General features: G+C 47.6%; 1 protein-coding gene across 2 annotated transcripts in view; it reads right to left on the bottom strand.

Annotated features, from left to right (window-relative positions):
- The window catches only part of LOC129861476 (zinc finger protein 704-like), a 165,102-nt gene that overhangs the window by 128,107 nt on the left and 12,092 nt on the right, over window positions 1-24,903 (bottom strand). For both annotated transcript variants that reach the window (XM_055932857.1, XM_055932858.1), the window contains exon 2: window positions 19,761-19,990. In XM_055932857.1, the coding sequence (XP_055788832.1) occupies window positions 19,761-19,990 (230 nt within the window). The remainder of the gene's footprint in view (window positions 1-19,760; window positions 19,991-24,903) is intronic.

The following is a 24,903-nucleotide window of genomic DNA, read 5'->3' as shown; positions in this document are numbered from 1 at the left end:
AGAGAGGGTTGGAGGAGAGAGAGAGGGTTGGAGGAGAGAGAGAGGGTTGGTGGAGAGAGAGGGTTGGAGGAGAGAGAGAGGGTTGGGGGAGAGAGGGGGTTGGGGGAGAGAGAGGGTTGGGGAGAGAGAGAGGGTTGGAGGAGAGAGAGAGGGTTGGAGGAGAGAGAGAGGGTTGGGAGGAGAAAAATGGTTGGGGAGAGAGAGAGGGTTGGGGGAAAGAGGGGGTTGGGGGAGAGAGAGGGTTGGAGGAGAGAGAGGGTTGGAAGAGAGAGGGTTGGGGAGAGAGAGGGTTGGAAGAGAGAGGGCTGGGGGAGAGAGAGGGTTGGAAGAGATAGAGGGCTGGGGGAGAGAGAAGGTTGGAAGAGATAGAGGGTTGGGGAGAGAGACGGTTGGGGAGAGAGAGAAGGTTGGAGGGAGAGAGAGAGGTTGGAGGAGAGAGAGGGTTGGAGAGAGATGAGAGAAGGTTGGGGGAGAGAGAGGGTTGGGGAGAGAGAGGGTTGGAGGAGAGAGAGAGGTTGGGGGAGCAGAGAGGGTTGGGGAGAGAGAGGGTTGGGGAGAGAGAGGGCTGGGGGAGAGAGGGTTGGGGAGAGAGAGGGCTGGGGGAGAGAGATTGTTCGGGGAGAGATACGGTTGGGGAGAGAGAGGGCTGGGGGAGAGAGAAGGTTGGGAGACGGGGTTTGAGGGTCAAGCAGTTATCAAGTGAAAACGCCAACCAACGCTGTTCAGAAATAGTTTTTATTGGAGTGTCACATCACAAACAGCTCTTTGGTGTGCGATGTTAAAAGTGTTAGTCAGACAGCTCTTTGGTGTGCGGTGTTAAAAGTGTTAGTCAGACAGCTCTTTGGTGTGCAGTGTTAAAAGGGTTAGTCAGACAGCTCTTTGGTGTGCAGTGTTAAAAGGGTTAGTCAGACAGCTCTTTGGTGTGCAGTGTTAAAAGTGTTAGTCAGACAGCTCTTTGGTGTGCAGTGTTAAAAGTGTTAGTCAGACAGCTCTTTGGTGTGCAGTGTTAAAAGGGTTAGTCAGACAGCTCTTTGGTGTGCAGTGTTAAAGTGTTAGTCAGACAGCTCTTTGGTGTGCAGTGTTAAAAGGGTTAGTCAGACAGCTCTTTGGTGTGCAGTGTTAAAAGTGTTAGTCAGACAGCTCTTTGGTGTGCAGTGTTAAAAGTGTTAGTCAGACAGCTCTTTGGTGTGCAGTGTTAAAAGGGTTAGTCAGACAGCTCTTTGGTGTGCAGTGTTAAAGTGTTAGTCAGACAGCTCTTTGGTGTGCAGTGTTAAAAGGGTTAGTCAGACAGCTCTTTGGTGTGCGGTGTTAAAAGTGTTAGTCAGACAGCTCTTTGGTGTGCAGTGTTAAAGTGTTAGTCAGACAGCTCTTTGGTGTGCAGTGTTAAAAGTGTTAGTCAGACAGCTCTTTGGTGTGCGGTGTTACAAGTGTTAGTCAGACAGCTCTTTGGTGTGCAGTGTTAAAGTGTTAGTCAGACAGCTCTTTGGTGTGCAGTGTTAAAAGTATTTGTCAGACAGCTCTTTGGTGTGCGGTGTTAAAAGTGTTATTCAGACAGCTCTCTTGACTCCCTGACCTCTTGTCTTTTGTAGACTGGGATGAATCTCACCGCCTGTCATCATCAGGGGACTGCCATGACTTACCATGGTGAATTATGCAATGCACTAAGGGGGAGACACAGATTGGTGTGTGTGTAAGTGAGTGAGTGAGTGAGTGAGTGAGTGAGTGAGTGAGTGAGTGAGTGAGTGAGTGAGTGAGTGAGTGAGTGAGTGAGTGAGTGAGTGAGTGAGTGAGTGAGTGAGTGAGTGAGTGAGAGAGAGAGAGAGAGAGAGAGAGAGAGAGAGAGAGAGAGAGAGAGAGAGAGAGAGAGAGAGAGAGAGAGAGAGAGAGAGAGAGAGAGAGAGAGAGAGAGAGAGAGAGAGAGAGAGAGAGAGAGAGAGAGAGAGAGAGAGAGAGAGAGGAGAGAGATAAAGAGGGAGAGACAGAGAGAGAGAGAGAGAGAGAGAGAGAGAGACATATTGACACTGGTCTACTACTGTTGCTTTAATTTATTGTTGTTCTGATTAATATTGTTGTTGTTGTTAATGGTAATCCCATGTCCACTACTACTGTTATTATTGCTGTTGGTCCCACCATTTATTTATATATAAATATATATATATTTTGTATATATATACATATATATTTTATTTTTATTTTTCGATATGTATACTTTGACAATGTAAGTAATAACGAACCTACCATGTCAATAAAGTCAATTGAATTGAATTGAATTGAATTGAGAGAAATGTCCTATTCTCCATGCCGATATTAAGTGAGTGGCCAATGCTAGAGGGGGGTGGTGAGTTTGTCCGAACGCCTCGTCTTCCATGGATTTGAGCTTTAGTGTGACATCCTCGTGGTTGGAGGAGAGGAGGGCAAGGGGCACAGAGATGGAAAGAGATGGAGGAGAGGACAGCAAGGGGCCACAGAGATAGAAAGAGATGGAGGAGAGGACAGCAAGGGGCCACAGAGATAGAAAGAGATGGAGGAGAGGACAGCAAGGGGCCACAGAGATAGAAAGAGATGGAGGAGAGGAGGGCAAGGGGCACAGAGATGGAAAGAGATGGAGGAGAGGACAGCAAGGGGCCACAGAGATAGAAAGAGATGGAGGAGAGGACAGCAAGGGGCCACAGAGATAGAAAGAGATGGAGGAGAGGACAGCAAGGGGCCACAGAGATAGAAAGAGATGGAGGAGAGGACAGCAAGGGGCCACAGAGATAGAAAGAGATGGAGGAGAGGACAGCAAGGGGCCACAGAGATAGAAAGAGATGGAGGAGAGGAGGGCAAGGGGCACAGAGATAGAAAGAGATGGAGGAGAGGACATGTGTGCTCGCACCCGTACCGGTACAAAATTACATCTACTTTCACCCCTACCTACAACAAAATCACCAACTCAGTCTTGAAGTTGGATTTGGTTTGTTGCATTGAAAGGGACTGTAATTTTATTGATTTAATGCCAATTTCCACAGCATGGAGAAATGTTTCTCTGTTCAAAGCCAGGAAAGTAGTGTACATTTTAGTGAAGTTCAATCTTGTCCATCTCTGCATGGGCTGCAATTCTTCTGCACGTTACTGCTCCAGGAACTGCATGCACACAGCTTAGAGAGGGATAATTGGTGAGGAGGCTATAAAACATATGCTGGGATTAGAGTTGCAGTCTCTCTCTCTCTCAGGGCTGGCTCGTTTTCTTCCTGGTCAGGTCACAAGGTCAGGGAAGCGCCAAGGCCCTAATCATGGCTAATAATATGGCTGGGTGGTAAATTGTCAAAAATGATTCTAGCACAAGTCAACAACTTCGGGAGGGCAAGCCAAATAGATCTGACTATCCCCTAGTTGCGAAAGTACGAACTGTGTGTGTAACCTGTGCTTCATCCAGCCTCCATAGCAACCATGCTGCTGATTACGGATGAAGTCTGTCATGAAAAGAAATAACCGTCATAACCCTTGTTTTATCATTATTATTATGTTTACATTTTTGTACAATGAACAACTGACTTGGGACGACCAAGCATTCGTGTGGTTGAGTCCATTTACGCAGTAACATGAACTCTTTACAACATGATGAAACTTTGTTGCTTCTTGCTGAAAAAAAACAAGGTGTTGTACCAAACAGTCCTTGGTTGCCTTGGCAATGCCCCCCTTCCAGCAGCAGCACACGCAGTCAGGGGTGGAGGAGAGGAGAACATGTGCGTATTTTGGCAGACCAATAACCGGCATCAAAATTCCATGACCGTCACGGCCCTAGTGGCAATCTGTCACAGCGCTGACATAGATAAACTAGGGGCACTATTTCCATTCACTTCAACAACTGCATCAGAGTCAATACCTGCAGGAGCAGAGATAAGAAAACATTTTCACAACGAACCAGCCAAAAAGCTGGCCCAACCATTCCACTGGACCTCATTTTGTTCATTCACACGTGCTTTAGTGATTTTTATCAGCTGTATCTGTGTGTGTGTTTGTGTGCACCTCCTGAGTCCTTCCTCTCCTCTGTGCAGAGAGGCTGGTTTTAGCTTGTTTTAGCAGGACACAGTAACCCAGCAATACAACCATGAACTGAACTGAACACTTTTACACAACTGTGTTCGACACACTGCCCTAGCAGAAAACCCCCTCTGTGTTCGACACACTGCCCTAGCAGAAAACTCCAACTGTGTTCGACACACTGCCCTAGCAGAAAACCCCCTCTGTGTTCGACACACTGCCCTAGCAGAAAACCACAACTGTGTTCGACACACTGCCCTAGCAGAAAACCCCCACTGTGTTCAACACACTGCCCTAGCAGAAAACCCCCTCTGTGTTCGACACACTGCCCTAGCAGAAAACCCCCTCTGTGTTCGACACACTGCCCTAGCAGAAAACCCCCTCTGTGTTCGACACACTGCCCTAGCAGAAAACCACAACTGTGTTCGACACACTGCCCTAGCAGAAAACCCCCTCTGTGTTCGACACACTGCCCTAGCAGAAAACCCCCTCTGTGTTCGACACACTGCCCTAGCAGAAAACTCCAACTGTGCTCGACACACTGCCCTAGCAGAAAACCCCCACTGTGCTCGACACACTGCCCTAGCAGAAAACCCCCTCTGTGTTCGACACACTGCCCTAGCAGAAAACCCCCTCTGTGTTCGACACACTGCCCTAGCAGAAAACCCCCTCTGTGTTCGACACACTGCCCTAGCAGAAAACCCCCACTGTGTTCGACACACTGCCCTAGCAGAAAAACCCCTCTGTGTTCGACACACTGCCCTAGCAGAAAACCCCCTCTGTGTTCGACACACTGCCCTAGCAGAAAACCCCCTCTGTGTTCGACACACTGCCCTAGCAGAAAACCCCCTCTGTGTTCGACACACTGCCCTAGCAGAAAACCTCAACTGTGTTCGACACACTGCCCTAGCAGAAAACCCCCTCTGTGTTCGACACACTGCCCTAGCAGAAAACCCCCTCTGTGTTCGACACACTGCCCTAGCAGAAAACCTCAACTGTGTTCGACACACTGCCCTAGCAGAAAACCCCCTCTGTGTTCGACACACTGCCCTAGCAGAAAACCCCCTCTGTGTTCGACACACTGCCCTAGCAGAAAACCCCCTCTGTGTTCGACACACTGCCCTAGCAGAAAACCCCCTCTGTGTTCGACACACTGCCCTAGCAGAAAACCCCCTCTGTGTTCGACACACTGCCCTAGCAGAAAACCCCCTCTGTGTTCGACACACTGCCCTAGCAGAAAACCCCCTCTGTGTTCGACACACTGCCCTAGCAGAAAACCCCCTCTGTGTTCGACACACTGCCCTAGCAGAAAACCCCCTCTGTGTTCGACACACTGCCCTAGCAGAAAACCTCAACTGTGTTCGACACACTGCCCTAGCAGAAAACCCCCTCTGTGTTCGACACACTGCCCTAGCAGAAAACCTCAACTGTGTTCGACACACTGCCCTAGCAGAAAACCCCCTCTGTGTTCAAAACACTGCCCTAGCAGAAAACCCCCTCTGTGTTCGACACACTGCCCTAGCAGAAAACCCCCTCTGTGTTCGACACACTGCCCTAGCAGAAAACCACAACTGTGTTCGACACACTGCCCTAGCAGAAAACCCCCTCTGTGTTCGACACACTGCCCTAGCAGAAAACCACAACTGTGTTCGACACACTGCCCTAGCAGAAAACCCCCTCTGTGTTCGACACACTGCCCTAGCAGAAAACCACAACTGTGTTCGACACACTGCCCTAGCAGAAAACTCCAACTGTGTTCGACACACTGCCCTAGCAGAAAACCCCCTCTGTGTTCGACACACTGCCCTAGCAGAAAACCCCCTCTGTGTTCGACACACTGCCCTAGCAGAAAACCACAACTGTGTTCGACACACTGCCCTAGCAGAAAACCCCCTCTGTGTTCGACACACTGCCCTAGCAGAAAACCCCCTCTGTGTTCGACACACTGCCCTAGCAGAAAACCCCCTCTGTGTTCGACACACTGCCCTAGCAGAAAACCCCCACTGTGTTCGACACACTGCCCTAGCAGAAAACCCCCACTGTGTTCGACACACTGCCCTAGCAGAAAACCCCCACTGTGTTCGACACACTGCCCTAGCAGAAAACCCCCTCTGTGTTCGACACACTGCCCTAGCAGAAAACCCCCTCTGTGTTCGACACACTGCCCTAGCAGAAAACTCCAACTGTGTTCGACACACTGCCCTAGCAGAAAACCCCCTCTGTGTTCGACACACTGCCCTAGCAGAAAACCCCCTCTGTGTTCGACACACTGCCCTAGCAGAAAACCCCCTCTGTGTTCGACACACTGCCCTAGCAGAAAACCACAACTGTGTTCGACACACTGCCCTAGCAGAAAACCCCCTCTGTGTTCGACACACTGCCCTAGCAGAAAACCCCCTCTGTGTTCGACACACTGCCCTAGCAGAAAACCCCCTCTGTGTTCGACACACTGCCCTAGCAGAAAACCCCCTCTGTGTTCGACACACTGCCCTAGCAGAAAACCCCCTCTGTGTTCGACACACTGACCTAGCAGAAAACCTCAACTGTGTTCGACACACTGCCCTAGCAGAAAACCCCCTCTGTGTTCGACACACTGCCCTAGCAGAAAACCTCAACTGTGTTCGACACACTGCCCTAGCAGAAAACCCCCTCTGTGTTCGACACACTGCCCTAGCAGAAAACCCCCTCTGTGTTCGACACACTGCCCTAGCAGAAAACCTCAACTGTGTTCGACACACTGCCCTAGCAGAAAACCCCCTCTGTGTTCGACACACTGCCCTAGCAGAAAACCCCCTCTGTGTTCGACACACTGCCCTAGCAGAAAACCCCCTCTGTGTTCGACACACTGCCCTAGCAGAAAACCACAACTGTGTTCGACACACTGCCCTAGCCGAAAACCCCCTCTGTGTTCGACACACTGCCCTAGCAGAAAACCCCCTCTGTGTTCGACACACTGCCCTAGCAGAAAACCCCCTCTGTGTTCGACACACTGCCCTAGCAGAAAACCCCCTCTGTGTTCGACACACTGCCCTAGCAGAAAACCCCCTCTGTGTTCGACACACTGCCCTAGCAGAAAACCTCAACTGTGTTCGACACACTGCCCTAGCAGAAAACCCCCTCTGTGTTCGACACACTGCCCTAGCAGAAAACCTCAACTGTGTTCGACACACTGCCCTAGCAGAAAACCCCCTCTGTGTTCGACACACTGCCCTAGCAGAAAACCACAACTGTGTTCGACACACTGCCCTAGCAGAAAACCCCCTCTGTGTTCGACACACTGCCCTAGCAGAAAACCCCCTCTGTGTTCGACACACTGCCCTAGCAGAAAACTCCAACTGTGCTCGACACACTGCCCTAGCAGAAAACCCCCACTGTGCTCGACACACTGCCCTAGCAGAAAACCCCCTCTGTGTTCGACACACTGCCCTAGCAGAAAACCCCCTCTGTGTTCGACACACTGCCCTAGCAGAAAACCCCCACTGTGTTCGACACACTGCCCTAGCAGAAAACCCCCACTGTGTTCGACACACTGCCCTAGCAGAAAACCCCCACTGTGTTCGACACACTGCCCTAGCAGAAAACCCCCTCTGTGTTCGACACACTGCCCTAGCAGAAAACCCCCACTGTGTTCGACACACTGCCCTAGCAGAAAACCTCAACTGTGTTCGACACACTGCCCTAGCAGAAAACCCCCTCTGTGTTCGACACACTGCCCTAGCAGAAAACCCCCTCTGTGTTCGACATACTGCCCTAGCAGAAAACCCCCTCTGTGTTCGACACACTGCCCTAGCAGAAAACCTCAACTGTGTTCGACACACTGCCCTAGCAGAAAACCTCAACTGTGTTCGACACACTGCCCTAGCAGAAAACCCCCTCTGTGTTCGACACACTGCCCTAGCAGAAAACCCCCTCTGTGTTCGACACACTGCCCTAGCAGAAAACCCCCTCTGTGTTCGACACACTGCCCTAGCAGAAAACCCCCTCTGTGTTCGACACACTGCCCTAGCAGAAAACCCCCTCTGTGTTCGACACACTGCCCTAGCAGAAAACCTCAACTGTGTTCGACACACTGCCCTAGCAGAAAACCCCCTCTGTGTTCGACACACTGCCCTAGCAGAAAACCCCCTCTGTGTTCGACACACTGCCCTAGCAGAAAACCCCCTCTGTGTTCGACACACTGCCCTAGCAGAAAACCCCCTCTGTGTTCGACACACTGCCCTAGCAGAAAACCCCCTCTGTGTTCGACACACTGCCCTAGCAGAAAACCCCCTCTGTGTTCGACACACTGCCCTAGCAGAAAACCCCCTCTGTGTTCGACACACTGCCCTAGCAGAAAACCCCCTCTGTGTTCGACACACTGCCCTAGCAGAAAACCCCCTCTGTGTTCGACACACTGCCCTAGCAGAAAACCCCCTCTGTGTTCGACACACTGCCCTAGCAGAAAACCTCAATTGTGTTCGACACACTGCCCTAGCAGAAAACCCCCTCTGTGTTCGACACACTGCCCTAGCAGAAAACCTCAACTGTGTTCGACACACTGCCCTAGCAGAAAACCCCCTCTGTGTTCGACACACTGCCCTAGCAGAAAACCCCCTCTGTGTTCGACACACTGCCCTAGCAGAAAACCTCAACTGTGTTCGACACACTGCCCTAGCAGAAAACCTCAACTGTGTTCGACACACTGCCCTAGCAGAAAACCCCCTCTGTGTTCGACACACTGCCCTAGCAGAAAACCACAACTGTGTTCGACACACTGCCCTAGCAGAAAACCACAACTGTGTTCGACACACTGCCCTAGCAGAAAACTCCAACTGTGTTTGACACACTGCCCTAGCAGAAAACCCCCTCTGTGTTCGACACACTGCCCTAGCAGAAAACCCCCTCTGTGTTCGACACACTGCCCTAGCAGAAAACCACAACTGTGTTCGACACACTGCCCTAGCAGAAAACCACAACTGTGTTCGACACACTGCCCTAGCAGAAAACCCCCTCTGTGTTCGACACACTGCCCTAGCAGAAAACCCCCTCTGTGTTCGACACACTGCCCTAGCAGAAAACCACAACTGTGTTCGACACACTGCCCTAGCAGAAAACCCCCTCTGTGTTCGACACACTGCCCTAGCAGAAAACTCCAACTGTGTTCGACACACTGCCCTAGCAGAAAACCCCCACTGTGTTCGACACACTGCCCTAGCAGAAAACCCCCTCTGTGTTCGACACACTGCCCTAGCAGAAAACCCCCTCTGTGTTCGACACACTAACCTAGCAGAAAACCCCCACTGTGTTCGACACACTGCCCTAGCAGAAAACCCCCACTGTGTTCGACACACTGCCCTAGCAGAAAACCCCCACTGTGTTCGACACACTGCCCTAGCAGAAAACCCCCTCTGTGTTCGACACACTGCCCTAGCAGAAAACTCCAACTGTGTTCGACACACTGCCCTAGCAGAAAACTCCAACTGTGTTCGACACACTGCCCTAGCAGAAAACCCCGTCTGGGTTCGACACACTGCCCTAGCAGAAAACCCCCTCTGTGTTCGACACACTGCCCTAGCAGAAAACCCCCTCTGTGTTCGACACACTGCCCTAGCAGAAAACCACAACTGTGTTCGACACACTGCCCTAGCAGAAAACCCCCTCTGTGTTCGACACACTGCCCTAGCAGAAAACCCCCTCTGTGTTCGACACACTGCCCTAGCAGAAAACCCCCTCTGTGTTCGACACACTGCCCTAGCAGAAAACCCCCTCTGTGTTCGACACACTGCCCTAGCAGAAAACCCCCTCTGTGTTCGACACACTGCCCTAGCAGAAAACCCCCTCTGTGTTCGACACACTGCCCTAGCAGAAAACCCCCTCTGTGTTCGACACACTGCCCTAGCAGAAAACCCCCTCTGTGTTCGACACACTGCCCTAGCAGAAAACCCCCTCTGTGTTCGACACACTGCCCTAGCAGAAAACCCCCTCTGTGTTCGACACACTGCCCTATCAGAAAACCTCAACTGTGTTCGACACACTGCCCTAGCAGAAAACCCCCTCTGTGTTCGACACACTGCCCTAGCAGAAAACCCCCTCTGTGTTCGACACACTGCCCAAGCAGAAAACCCCCTCTGTGTTCGACACACTGCCCTAGCAGAAAACCCCCTCTGTGTTCGACACACTGCCCTAGCAGAAAACCCCCTCTGTGTTCGACACACTGCCCTAGCAGAAAACCCCCTCTGTGTTCGACACACTGCCCTATCAGAAAACCTCAACTGTGTTCGACACACTGCCCTAGCAGAAAACCCCCTCTGTGTTCGACACACTGCCCTAGCAGAAAACCTCAACTGTGTTCGACACACTGCCCTAGCAGAAAACCCCCTCTGTGTTCGACACACTGCCCTAGCAGAAAACCCCCTCTGTGTTCGACACACTGCCCTAGCAGAAAACCCCCTCTGTGTTCGACACACTGCCCTAGCAGAAAACCCCCTCTGTGTTCGACACACTGCCCTAGCAGAAAACCCCCTCTGTGTTCGACACACTGCCCTAGCAGAAAACCCCCTCTGTGTTCGACACACTGCCCTATCAGAAAACCTCAACTGTGTTCGACACACTGCCCTAGCAGAAAACCCCCTCTGTGTTCGACACACTGCCCTAGCAGAAAACCCCCTCTGTGTTCGACACACTGCCCAAGCAGAAAACCCCCTCTGTGTTCGACACACTGCCCAAGCAGAAAACCCCCTCTGTGTTCGACACACTGCCCTAGCAGAAAACCCCCTCTGTGTTCGACACACTGCCCTAGCAGAAAACCCCCTCTGTGTTCGACACACTGCCCTAGCAGAAAACCTCAACTGTGTTCGACACACTGCCCTAGCAGAAAACCCCCTCTGTGTTCGACACACTGCCCTAGCAGAAAACCTCAACTGTGTTCGACACACTGCCCTATCAGAAAACCCCCTCTGTGTTCGACACACTGCCCTAGCAGAAAACCCCCTCTGTGTTCGACACACTGCCCTAGAAGAAAACCCCCTCTGTGTTCGACACACTGCCCTAGCAGAAAACCCCCTCTGTGTTCGACACACTGCCCTAGCAGAAAACCCCCTCTGTGTTCGACACACTGCCCTAGCAGAAAACCCCCTCTGTGTTCGACACACTGCCCTAGCAGAAAACCCCCTGTGTGTTCGACACACTGCCCTAGCAGAAAACCTCAACTGTGTTCGACACACTGCCCTAGCAGAAAACCCCCTCTGTGTTCGACACACTGCCCTAGCAGAAAACCTCAACTGTGTTCGACACACTGCCCTAGCAGAAAACCCCCTCTGTGTTCAACACACTGCCCTAGCAGAAAACCCCCTCTGTGTTCGACACACTGCCCTAGCAGAAAACCTCAACTGTGTTCGACACACTGCCCTAGCAGAAAACCTCAACTGTGTTCGACACACTGCCCTAGCAGAAAACCCCCTCTGTGTTCGACACACTGCCCTAGCAGAAAACCCCAACTGTGTTCGACACACTGCCCTAGCAGAAAACCCCCTCTGTGTTCGACACACTGCCCTAGCAGAAAACCCCCTCTGTGTTCGACACACTGCCCTAGCAGAAAACCTCAACTGTGTTCGACACACTGCCCTAGCAGAAAACCCACTCTGTGTTCGACACACTGCCCTAGCAGAAAACCCCCTCTGTGTTCGACACACTGCCCTAGCAGAAAACCCCCTCTGTGTTCAACACACTGCCCTAGCAGAAAACCCCCACTGTGTTCGACACACTGCCCTAGCAGAAAACCCCCTCTGTGTTCGACACACTGCCCTAGCAGAAAACCCCCTCTGTGTTCGACACACTGCCCTAGCAGAAAACCCCCTCTGTGTTCAACACACTGCCCTAGCAGAAAACCCCCACTGTGTTCGACACACTGCCCTAGCAGATAACCCCCTCTGTGTTCGACACACTGCCCTAGCAGAAAACCTCCACTGTGTTCGACACACTGCCCTAGCAGAAAACCCCCTCTGTGTTCGACACACTGCCCTAGCAGAAAACCCCCACTGTGTTCGACACACTGCCCTAGCAGAAAACCCCCTCTGTGTTCGACACACTGCCCTAGCAGAAAACCCCCTCTGTGTTCGACACACTGCCCTAGCAGAAAACCCCCACTGTGTTCGACACACTGCCCTAGCAGAAAACCTCAACTGTGTTCGACACACTGCCCTAGCAGAAAACCCCCTCTGTGTTCGACACACTGCCCTAGCAGAAAACCCCCTCTGTGTTCGACACACTGCCCTAGCAGAAAACCCCCTCTGTGTTCGACACACTGCCCTAGCAGAAAACCTCAACTGTGTTCGACACACTGCCCTAGCAGAAAACCCCCACTGTGTTCAACACACTGCCCTAGCAGAAAACCCCCTCTGTGTTCGACACACTGCCCTAGCAGAAAACCCCCTCTGTGTTCGACACACTGCCGTAGCAGAAAACCCCCACTGTGTTCGACACACTGCCCTAGCAGAAAACCCCCTCTGTGTTCGACACACTGCCCTAGCAGAAAACCCCCACTGTGTTCAACACACTGCCCTAGCAGAAAACCCCCTCTGTGTTCGACACACTGCCCTAGCAGAAAACCCCCTCTGTGTTCGACACACTGCCGTAGCAGAAAACCCCCACTGTGTTCGACACACTGCCCTAGCAGAAAACCCCCACTGTGTTCGACACACTGCCCTAGCAGAAAACCCCCTCTGTGTTCGACACACTGCCCTAGCAGAAAACCCCCACTGTGTTCAACACACTGCCCTAGCAGAAAACCTCCACTGTGTTCGACACACTGCCCTAGCAGAAAACTCCAACTGTGTTCGACACACTGCCCTAGCAGAAAACCACAACTGTGACAGCTGGTAGGGGAGGTGGCAGAGGAGAAACCAGGCCAATTCCCTACTACACTATGAAAATACACACATAGAGAGATAGAGCTTCCCTCCCCTACCCCTCCCCTAGAGATAGACAGCTTCTCCAACCTATCAATGGTTCTAAAACATTTTGAATAAAAAGGCTCTCAAAAAGCGTCTGCCTGCAGCCGTTCCCAGACCTCATCTGTTGTGTAACAGTGTTATCTAGCAGAGCGCTGACGGGTCATGTCCCTGGACAGACACAGCTCTCTCTCTCTCTCTCTGACTGCTGCCTGTCTCTCTCTCTCTCTGACTGCTGCCTGTCTCTCTCTCTCTCTCTCTCTCTCTCTGACTGCTGCCTGTCTCTCTCTCTCTCTCTCTCTCTCTCTGACTGCTGCCTGTCTCTCTCTCTCTCTCTCTCTGACTGCTGCCTGTCTCTCTCTCTCTCTCTCTCTGACTGCTGCCTGTCTCTCTCTCTCTCTCTCTCTGACTGCTGCCTGTCTCTCTCTCTCTCTCTCTGACTGCTGCCTGTCTCTCTCTCTCTCTCTCTCTGACTGCTGCCTGTCTCTCTCTCTGACTGCTGCCTGTCTCTCTCTCTCTCTCTGACTGCTGCCTGTCTCTCTCTCTCTCTCTCTCTGACTGCTGCCTGTCTCTCTCTCTCTCTCTCTCTGACTGCTGCCTGTCTCTCTCTCTCTCTCTCTCTGTCTGCTGCCTGTCTCTCTCTCTCTCTCTCTCTCTGACTGCTACCTGTCTCTCTCTCTCTGACTGCTGCCTGTCTCTCTCTCTGACTGCTGCCTGTCTCTCTCTCTGACTGCTGCCTGTCTCTCTCTCTGACTGCTGCCTGTCTCTCTCTCTCTCTCTCTGACTGCTGCCTGTCTCTCTCTCTCTCTCTCTCTGACTGCTGCCTGTCTCTCTCTCTCTCTCTCTCTCTCTCTGACTGCTGCCTGTCTCTCTCTCTCTCTCTCTCTCTGACTGCTGCCTGTCTCTCTCTCTCTCTCTCTCTGACTGCTGCCTGTCTCTCTCTCTCTCTCTCTCTCTCTCTGACTGCTGCCTGTCTCTCTCTCTCTCTCTCTCTCTCTGACTGCTGCCTGTCTCTCTCTCTCTCTCTCTTACTGCTACCTGTCTCTCTCTCTCTGACTGCTGCCTGTCTCTCTCTGACTGCTGCCTGTCTCTCTCTCTGACTGCTGCCTGTCTCTCTCTCTCTCTCTCTGACTGCTGCCTGTCTCTCTCTCTCTCTCTCTCTGACTGCTGCCTGTCTCTCTCTCTCTCTCTCTCTCTCTCTGACTGCTGCCTGTCTCTCTCTCTGACTGCTGCCTGTCTCTCTCTCTCTCTCTCTGACTGCTGCCTGTCTCTCTCTCTCTCTCTCTGACTGCTGCCTGTCTCTCTCTCTCTCTGACTGCTGCCTGTCTCTCTCTCTCTCTCTCTCTGACTGCTGCCTGTCTCTCTCTCTGACTGCTGCCTGTCTCTCTCTCTGACTGCTGCCTGTCTCTCTCTCTGACTGCTGCCTGTCTCTCTCTCTCTCTCTCTGACTGCTGCCTGTCTCTCTCTCTCTCTCTCTCTCTGACTGCTGCCTGTCTCTCTCTCTCTCTCTCTGACTGCTGCCTGTCTCTCTCTCTCTCTCTCTCTGACTGCTGCCTGTCTCTCTCTCTCTCTCTCTCTGACTGCTGCCTGTCTCTCTCTCTCTCTCTCTCTGACAGCTGCCTGTCTCTCTCTCTCTGACTGCTGCCTGTCTCTCTCTCTCTGACTGCTGCCTGTCTCTCTGTGTGTGTGTGTGTGTGTGTGTGTGTGTGTGTGTGTGTGTGTGTGTGTGTGTGTGTGTGTGTGTGTGTGTGTGTGTGTGTGTGTGTGTCACAGCAAAAGAGAAAACAGCCTTGAGCCCCTCTCGCTCTGCTAGTCACTGAGTTACACACAACAATACAAACTACTGAGAGAAAAACATGTCAACATACACACTGGTCTGTCTAGCCACTCAGAGCGCACGCCTGGCTTTCTGATACCGCGATGAAACAGAGAAAAACATGTCAACATACACACTGGTCTGTCTAGCCACTCAGAGCGCACGCCTGGCTTTCTGATACCGCGATGAAACAGAGAAAATAAAAATTTGAAAAATGTAAAGTAAAGTGTTAACCCTTTTATCTGAATATGAGACAGGGATTAAGTCGCAGGAGTCAATTTCACTTGGACATTATACTGATTTACAGATTATAAGGGGGATGGGGGTTTGTGGGGGGCGATAATTCCATAACCTTTCATGTCCAATCCAAGGAACGAATCTTTATGAACACAATATCCTCTAGTATGAAAGACATCACGCTCAACAAAGGGAAACATGGGTAATTTTTTGTAGCGTTGAATGAGTGAACAGCTTGGATCTCAATGTTAAGGTAAAGACCACATTTAGTGTGGTTGGCCATGGTGAACAAGGCAGTGATACAAGTCATTGATATCATGTGCACTGATTTCTGTATGGATTAATATAGCGATTGGTTCATGAGCTAGTGGTCTCACTATTACAGTGAGAGCAGTATTGGTTTAGGTTTATCAGTCACCAGCATCATGACCATCATATCTTCCATTCTCACCCACATGATTGGGCAATCTTGACCTTATTCTAAAACTTTAACCATTTAAGGCATTTATTTCAACCATTTAAGGCATTTACTTTAAGGCATTTATTTTAGATCTTGAGAATCAGAACTATTCTGAAACACTGGAATGCTTTCTAAGAATCCAACAGCAGGCATCTAACCAAGCCTCCCCACGGCATTTACGCCCAAACCACAGGATAGTTTGAACCACCACAAGGTCAGAGTCATTTCCATTTCAACTCCAGTTTATTCAGAACTTGGGTTTGGATTTTTAGGTGAAAACATCCAATTCTTAGAGCTATTTTCAATTTCAGAAATTCTATGCCCCATTCAATGACTGTTTCATCTGGACCAGGACTGGTATTGACCCAACTCTGGGTGAAGCAGCAACCATGCCACTGGTAATAACCATGTAATAACCATATTGTTATCGACACAGTACTTGGTAACATCTATGTTATAGAGTTGCACAGTATACCGAAACTTCAGTACTTTTCGATACAAAAAAATATGTAGTTAGGTACTATCATTTTTGTTACGTTCGGTACTTCTGTCAAATGTGTCTCACGTGATTAAGAGGATCAAGTCTGTATCAGCATTGCCCCTTTATAGCGCCAAGAGCAAAGAGCCTGCTCCACTTAGTCATTCATTGCTAGAGCTGTCTGAGCTGCATTAGCTCCCCAGTCCCCAGTCACGCTGCACAGAAGTTAACTTCTCTTGTGTAGGGGGCAGCATTCGGAATTTTGGATGAAAAGCATGCCCAAATTAAACTGCCAGCTACTCATCCCCAGAAGATAAGATATGCATATTATTAGTAGATTTGGATAGAAAACACTCTGAAGTTTCTAAAACGGTTTGAATCATGTCTGTGAGTATAACAGAACTTATTTAGCAGGCAAAACCCAGAGGACAAACCATTCAGATTTCTTTTTTTTGAGGTCACTCTTTTCAATGAGTTTTCATTGGGAAACCAGATTTCTAAGGGACCTTCTTGCAGTTCCTACCGCTTCCACTGGATGTCAACAGTCTTTAGAAATTGGTTGAGGTTATTCCTTTGTGTAATGAAGAAGTATGGCCATCTTGAAGGAGGGTCACTCGAAATGTCCTGTTTGTTAGAAGCGCATGACCAGAAAGCTAGTGTCATGACGTTGGCCTGGGGGTAGGTTTATGACAGTTATAAATACCTCTTCCCCCCTTTTTCCTCTCCCTACTCTACTGATGTGACATTAGAAAACCCTTGGTTAACATAGAGATTCTGGGAACATCAGAAGTTGGGGAGAAATGATCTATATTCTGGTAATCCGACCAACTGAACATATGCGGTGGTACTTAAGGTATATTATGACAGTTCGGTTGTCATCTGGCACATTCTCATCAATGATAGAATGACATAAACTCTACTGTGGAAAGTCTACACATCAGAGGTATCGGATTCACCTGGAATTGTTGTTCAATTCAAATGTTTGAATATGAAATTATTTGTGAAGAGATTAAATGTAATTTTAGCTTCCAAATCAGAGATGTGGGTTTCATAAGTTTAGGGCTCTGCTCAACCATTGGCCTGCCCCTGTGAAGAGACATGGGTTATAAACTTTTCAGACACACCCTTCTCCCTCCACTATATAAGACATTGACAAAAATTTAACTTCCTGTTCCGAGGATGTGAGGACGACGGTCCGATGTCAGAATAGTTCAGATGTCAACTACAGAACTAAGCCAACCTCAGCATGAGCTTTGGTTGCGAATGGTATGAACTTTGAACTCTTATTCACTATAGAAGTGATACCTCCTAGACGTTGAGTTAGCAACAGCAGCTGCAAACGTAAATTAGGACAGACAGAGTATCCCGTCTACCACCCAGCAGCAGCAGCAGAGACATTCTTCAAAGGACAAAGGACCCGGTTGGGCAGCACGGCCTTCCATCTACCACCAACCTACCGAAGCGCAGCTCAGAGTAAATATTTATTGCATTTTCCTTTTCCAAATGGGCGGTAATATAGAATGCATAAGATATTGTATTTACGATAGCACAGCTTCGCCCTTTGTTCCTCAGTCTTCCCGCTCTTTCACTCAAACCCAGCCCCTTTTCTTTTGTGTAACAAGCTGTCATATGTTCCGCCCGCTATGGGGCGTTTTCCTTTATGACGTAATTTGTAATCAAGGTACGATTAATCCTGTGTATATGTAATTCTGTGTGATTGGTTAGGTATTTAGTAAATAAATAATTAAACCCAATTTTGTATTGCTGATTCAACTTGTTAGCCAGGGTTCGTGAAGATAACCAAGAATTTACAACTTTCAGATGAGACTGAAATAAGGTGACGATTAATATTGCCTGGTATTGATGTAAAATATTACTAGGTCTTTAAGAGTTTATTCGGAAGATAACAGCTCTATAAATATTATTTTGTGGTGCCCCTCTCTAGTTAATTACATTTACATGATTAGCTCAATCAGGTAATATTAATTACGGAGAAAGTATTTTATAGAATAGCATGTTATAACACTTAATCCGGCATAGCCAAAGACACGACACTAGCTACAGTTGGTTTTAATCCTGTATTGAACACAGATCATCCCGTCTTCAATTTTATCGATTATTTACGTTAAAAAATACCTAAAGTTGTATTACAAAAGTAGTTTGAAATGTTTTGGCAAAGTTTACAGGTAACCTTTGAGATATTTTGTAGTCACGTTTCACAATTTGGAACCAGTGTTTTACTGGATCAAACGCGCCAAATAAATGGACATTTTGGATATATATCGACGGAATGAATCGAACAAAAGGACCATTTGTGATGTTTATGGGACATATTGGAGTGCCAACAACAGAAGCTCGTCAAAGGTAAGGCATGAATTATATTTTTATTTCTGCGTTTTGTGTCAAGCCTGCAGGGTTGAAATATGCTTCTCTCTCTTTGTTTACTATGGTGCTAACTCAGATAATAGCATTGTTTGCTTTTGCAGAAAAGTCTATTTGATTTCTGACATGTTGGCTGGATTCACAACCAATATTGCTTTAATTTGGTATCTTTCATGTGTGATTTAATGAAAGTTTGATTTTTATACTATGAAAGTTAGATTTTTATTAATTTGAATTTGGCGCCCTGCCTTTTCTCTGGCTTTTTGCCAAGTGAGACAGTAGCGTCCCGCCTAAACTCAGATTTTTGGATATAAATATGAACTTTACCGAACAAAACATACATGTATTGTGTAACATGAAGTCCTATGAGTGTCATCTGATGAAGATCATCAAAGGTTAGTGATTAATTTTATCTCTATTTCTGCTTTTTGTTACTCCTCTCTTTGGCTGGAAAAATGGCTGTCTTTTTCTGTGACTTGGCTCATACCTAACATAATCGTTTGGTGTGCTTTCATCGTAAAACCTTTTTGAAATCGGACACTTTGGCTGGATTTACAACAAGTGTATCTTTAAAATGGTGTAAAATACTTGTATGTTTGAGGAATTTAAATTATGGGATTTCTGTTGTTTTGAATTTGGCGCCCTGCAGTTTCACTGGCTGTTGACGAGGTGAGACGCTACTGTCCCACATACCCTAGTGAGGAACACACTTGAATAATGCAACACGGCATCTAGAAATGTTGAAACTTTTCATTACTGTTCACAAAACAATGTCAATACAGGCTAGACACTTTTACAATGCAAGACGAAACCGGTAGCTTCCAGCTTTAATTGTAGGCTAACTTTCCTTGCTAGCTTACAGCTGAATTCACAATCCTAGTACTTTGTTTGTGATAATATGCTAACAATAACACAAAATATTCTAATTTAAAAGCTGACAGGCACCAAAAATGTTACTAATTCACATTGTCTCCCATGCCACCAAAACATCATTCACTTCTTCATCTTCCTTTGCCTCCCATCTGGTTTCCACTAGATTCCCGAGTCACAAAGTCACAAAGTCAGATTCCACAGCCACATTCTGCCTTGCAAATTAAGCAAATAACGTCATTCATTTCTTAAAGAGACAGTGCACACTTTTAGAAAACAACAGATTGCTTCTTCCATGCACATGTTGTTAATAAGTACAATAAAAGAATACAGTATGTTTTCTTAGCAGTATCCAATAAAATAAGTCCTAAAGTTTATCTGTCTGGATCAAGTGCCATTTTGTGACTTTAGCTAATATATATTGTTTGTGGTATCATTTTGGTATCGTTTTGGAAATAATTATCATGATGGTATCGAGTATTGTGATACTAAACCTGGTATCGGTATCAAATGAAAAATGCTGGTATTGTGACAACACTACTATGTTATTAGCCATGTGGTCCCTACCTGCGTCGGGGGACAGGTATGTGGGAGGAGGGGTGGGGATTTCTCTCCTCAGGTGGCACTTGATGTCCGGTTTCCTGGAAACCATCGGGCACCAGCGGATTCCTCGCTTTCGAGTGCATGTGTCTGTCCGGCTTCTGCCCGTTCAGGATCAGGCAGTGAGTGGGACTGCCGTTAGTAAGGACCCCAGTCAGACCACTTTTCCTCTCATCTGCCTCGCCACCACAACCCATCTGAAGGATGAAGAACAGTACACACACAGCAGAGAAATGGTTGCAGTCTCAGAACTGTTATGTTGGTGCTTTTTAGTCCACATAGTCCACTTTTTATCCACCTTTATTTAACCAGGTAGGCCAGTTGAGAACAAGTTCTCATTTACAACTGTGACCTGGTCAAGATAAAGCAAAGCAGTGTGACAAAAACAACAACAGAGTTACACATAAACAAACGTACAGTCAATAACACAATAGAAAAATATATGTACAGTGTGTAGAAGATTAGGGAGGTAAGGCAATAAATAGGCCATAGAGGCGAAATAATTACAATTTAGCATTAACACTGGAGTGATAGATGTGCAGAAGATGATGGGCAAGTAGAGATACTGGGGTGCAAAAGCAAGAAGATAAATAACAATATGGGGATGAGGTAGTTGGGTGTGCAATTTACAGATTGGCTGTGTACAGGTACAGTGATCGGTAAGCTGCTCTGACAGCTTATGCTTAATGTTAGAAAGGGAGATATAAGTCTCCAGCTTCAGTAATTTTTGCAATTCGTTCCAGTCATTGGCAGCAGAGAACTGGAAGAAAGGCGGCCAAAGCAGGTGTTGGCTTTGGGGATGACCAGTGAAAAATACCTGCTTGAGCGCGTGCTACGGGTGGATGCGGCTATGGTGACCAGTGGGCTGAGATATGGCGGGGCTTTACCTAGCAAAGACTTATAGATGACCTGGAGCCAGTGGGTTTGGTGGCGAATATGTAGTAAGGGCCAGCCAACGAGATCATACAGGTCGCAGTGGTGGGTAGTATATGGGGCTTTGGTGACAAAACAGATGGCACTGTGATAGACTGCATCCAGTTCGCTGAGTAGAGTGTTGGAGACTATTTTGTAAATAACATCGCCGAAGTCAAGGATCGGTAGGATAGTCAGTTTTATGAGGGTACGTTTGGCAGCATGAGTGAAGGAGGCTTTGATGTGAAATAGGAAGCCGATTCTAGATTTAATTTTGGATTGGAGATGCTTAATGTGAGTCTGGAATGAGAGTTTAAAGTCTAACCAGACACCTAGGTATTTTTCATTGTCCACATATTCTAAGTCAGAACCGTCCAGAGTAGTGATGCTAGTTGGGCGGGCAGGTGTGGGCAGCAATCGGTTGAAGAGCATGCATTTAGTTTTACATTTAAAAGCAATTGGAGGCCATGGAAGGAGTGTTGTATGGCATTAAAGCTCGTTTGCAGGTTTGTTAACACAGTGTCCAAAGAAGGGCCAGATGTATACAGAATGGTGTCGTCTGCGTAGAGGTGGATCAGAGAATCACCAGCAGCAAGAGCTTCATCATTGATATATACGGAGAAAAGAGTCAGCCAGAGAATTGAACCCTGTGGAACCCGTATAGAGACTGTTGCTGCAGGGGGCAGAGCTATTGTCTTAGTCTTAGCTTTCCTAACTGACTGTGTATTTTGGTTCCTGACTTCCCTGAAAAGTTGCATATCGCAGTGACTATTCGATGCTAATGCAGAACGCCAGAGGATGTTTTTGTGCTGGTCAAGGGCAGTCAAGTCTGGGGTCAACCAAAGGCTATATCTGTTCTTAGTTCTAAATTTTTTTGAATGGGGCATGCTTATTTAAGATGGTGAGGAAAGCACCTTAAAGAGAAACCAGGCATCCTCTACTGACTGGATGAGGTCAATATCCTTCCAGGATACACGGGTGAGGTCGGTTAGAAAGGCCTGCTTGCTGAAGTATTTTTGGGAGCCTTTGACAGTGATGAGGGGTGGTCGTTTGACCACGGACCCATTACGGACACAGGCAATGAGGCAGTGATCACTGAGATCCTGGTTAAAGACGGCAGAGGTGTATTTAGAGGGCAAGTTGGTCAGGATGATATCTAAGAAGGTGCCAATGGTTACGGATTTAGGGTTGTACCTGGTAGGTTCCTTGATCATTTGTGTGAGATTGAGGGCATCTAGCTTAGATTGTAGGACGGCCGGGGTGATTGTAGGACGGCATATCCCAGTTTAGGTCACCTAACAGTACGAACTCTGAAGATAGATGGGGGGCAATCAATTCACATATGGTGTCCAGGGCACAGGGGGCTGAGGGGGTCTATAACAAGCAGCAACAGTGTGTCACGATCGTCGTATTGTGGAAGAGAGGAGGACCAAGGCGCAGCGTGATAACAATACATCTTCTTTTATTTAACGAAGACGAACACGAAACGAACACTGACAAACTAATACAAAAAACAACAAACGACCGTGAAGCTATAAAACGAAAGTGCAGACACAAGCCACTAACGTAAAGACATAGACAATCACCCACAAACTACCTAATGACCATGGCTGCCTAAATATGGCTCCCAATCAGAGACAACGATAGACAGCTGTCTGTAATTGAGAACCAATCTAGGCAACCATAGACATACAAACACCTAGACTGAACACTGCCCCATAAACATACAAAAACCCTAGACAATACAAAACACATACATCCCCCATGTCCCCATGTCACACCCTGACTTAACTAAAATAATAAAGAAAACAAAGATAACTAAGGCCAGGGTGTGACACAGTGAGAGACTTGTTTCTGGAAAGGTGGATTTTTAAAAGATGTTTAACTTCTTTATGATAGGGTATTTTGGATGAATTGCGTGCCCATAGTGAACTGCCTCCTACTCTGTCCCAGATGCTAATAGATGCATATTATTATTACTATTGGATATAAAACACTCTGAAGTTTCTAAAACTGTTTGAATGATGTCTGTGAGTATAACAGAACTCATATGGCAGGCAAAAACCTGAGAAAAAATCCAAACAGGAAGTGAGAATTCTGAGACTGGTCAATGTTCAACTCATCGCCAATTCAATTCCCTGTAAGATATGGATCTGTTTGCACTTCCTACGCCTTCCACTAGATGTCAAGAGTCTGTAGAACGTGGATTGAAGCTTATGCTGTGTTGTGGGGCCGGATGGGAGGGGAATGAGTCAGTGGTCTGGCAGATTGCCAGTTCCTGGTCACGCGCTTTCCTCATGATATCGCCTTGCGTTCCATAACTTCTACAGACATGAAGGAATGCTCCGGTTGGATCGTTATTGGATATATATGATAACAACTTCCTGAAGATTGATTCTCCACTTAGTTTGACCAGTTTATTCGACCTGTTATAAAGCTTTTTGAAGTTTTCGTCCGAGTTCGCATGCATTTGCGCAAGCGTTTGGACATGTGCACTAAACATGCTAGCAAAAGTAGGCACTTAGACATAAGTAATAGACATTATCGAACAAAACAACGATTTATTGTGGAATTAGGATTCCTGGGAGTGCATTCCGATGAAGATGATCAAAGGTAATTGAATATTTATGATGTAATTTCGTATTTCTGTTGACTCCAACACGGCGGAGAAATTTTGTTATGTTTGAGCGCCGTCTCAGATTATTGCATAGCGTGCTTTTTACGTAATGTTTTTTTTAAATCTGACACAGCGGTTGCATTAAGAACAAGTGTATCTTTAATTATATGTAAAACATGTATCTTTCATCAAAGTTTATGATGAGTATTTCTGTTATTTGACGTGGCTCTCTGCAATTTCTCCGGATATTTTGGAGGCATTTCTGAACATGGCGCCAATGTAAACCGAGATTTGTGGATATAAGTATGCACATTATTGAACAAAACATAAATGTATTGTGTAACATGATGTCCTATGAGTGTCATCTGATGAAGATCATCAAAGGTTAGTGATTAATTTTATCTCTATTTCTGCTTTTTGTGACTTCTATCTTTTGCTGGGAAAATGGCTGTTTTTCTGTGGCTATGTACTGAGCTAACATAATCGTTTGGTGTGCTTTCGCCGTAAATCCTTTTTGAAATCAGACATGTTGGCTGGATTCACAACATGTGTAGCTTTAATTTGGTGTCTTTCATGTGTGATTTCATGAAAGATTGATTTTTATAGTAATATATTTGAATTTGGAGCGCTACATTTTTTCTGGCTTTTGGCCAATGGGACGCTACCGTCCCACATATCACAGAGAAGTTAAAAGACCTGGATAGTATGACAGAACTCTGCAGGCTATCTCTGCAGTAGGTTGCAACTCTGCTCCCTTTGTCAGTTCTATCTTGTCGGAAAATGTTGTAGTTGGGGGATGGAATTTTCAGGATTTTTGGTGGCCTTTCTAAGCCAGGATTCAGACACGGCTAGGACATCAGGGTTGGCGGAGTGTGCTAAAGCAGTGAATACAACAAACTTAGGGAGGAGGCTTCTGATGTTAACATGCATGAAACCAAGGCTTTTACAGTTACAGAAGTCAACAATGAGAGCGCCTGAGGAATGAGTGTGGTGCTGGGGCTGCAGGGCCTGGGTTAACCTCTACATCACCAGAGGAAAAGAAGAGGAGTAGGATAAGGGTACGGCTAAAGGCTATAAGAACTGGTCGTCTAGTGTATTCGGAACAGAGAGTAAAAGGAGCAGATTTCTGGGCGTGGAAGAATAGATTCAAGGCATAATTTACAGACAAGGGTATGGTAAGATGTGAGTACAGTGGAGGTAAACGTAGTCATTGAGTGACGATGAGAGAGGTTTTATCTCTAGAGGCATCAGTTAAGCCAGATGAGGTCACCGCATGTGTGGGAGCTAAAGCATATTGGGCAGGGCTGGGGGATCTACAGTGAAATAAGGCAATAATCACTAAGCAAAACAGCAATAGACAAGGCATATTGACATTAGGGAGAGGCATGTGTAGCCGCGTGATCATAGGGTCCAATGAGTAGCAATAGGTGAGTCAGGGAGACGATTCAGTAGTTGCTACTACGCTAGGCGAGCTGGAGACAGGGCGATTCAGACAGCTAGCGTGCCAGGGCTAGCAGATGGGCCTTCGGCGATGTCGCAACGGAAGAGCCTGTTGGAACCACCTCGGACGATTACGTCGGC

This window comes from Salvelinus fontinalis, chromosome 8 (assembly GCF_029448725.1).
Source record: "Salvelinus fontinalis isolate EN_2023a chromosome 8, ASM2944872v1, whole genome shotgun sequence".
NCBI lineage: Eukaryota > Metazoa > Chordata > Actinopteri > Salmoniformes > Salmonidae > Salvelinus > Salvelinus fontinalis.
The sequence above is the reverse complement of the archived record's forward strand: the minus strand, read 5'-3'. Positions and strand labels throughout refer to the sequence as shown.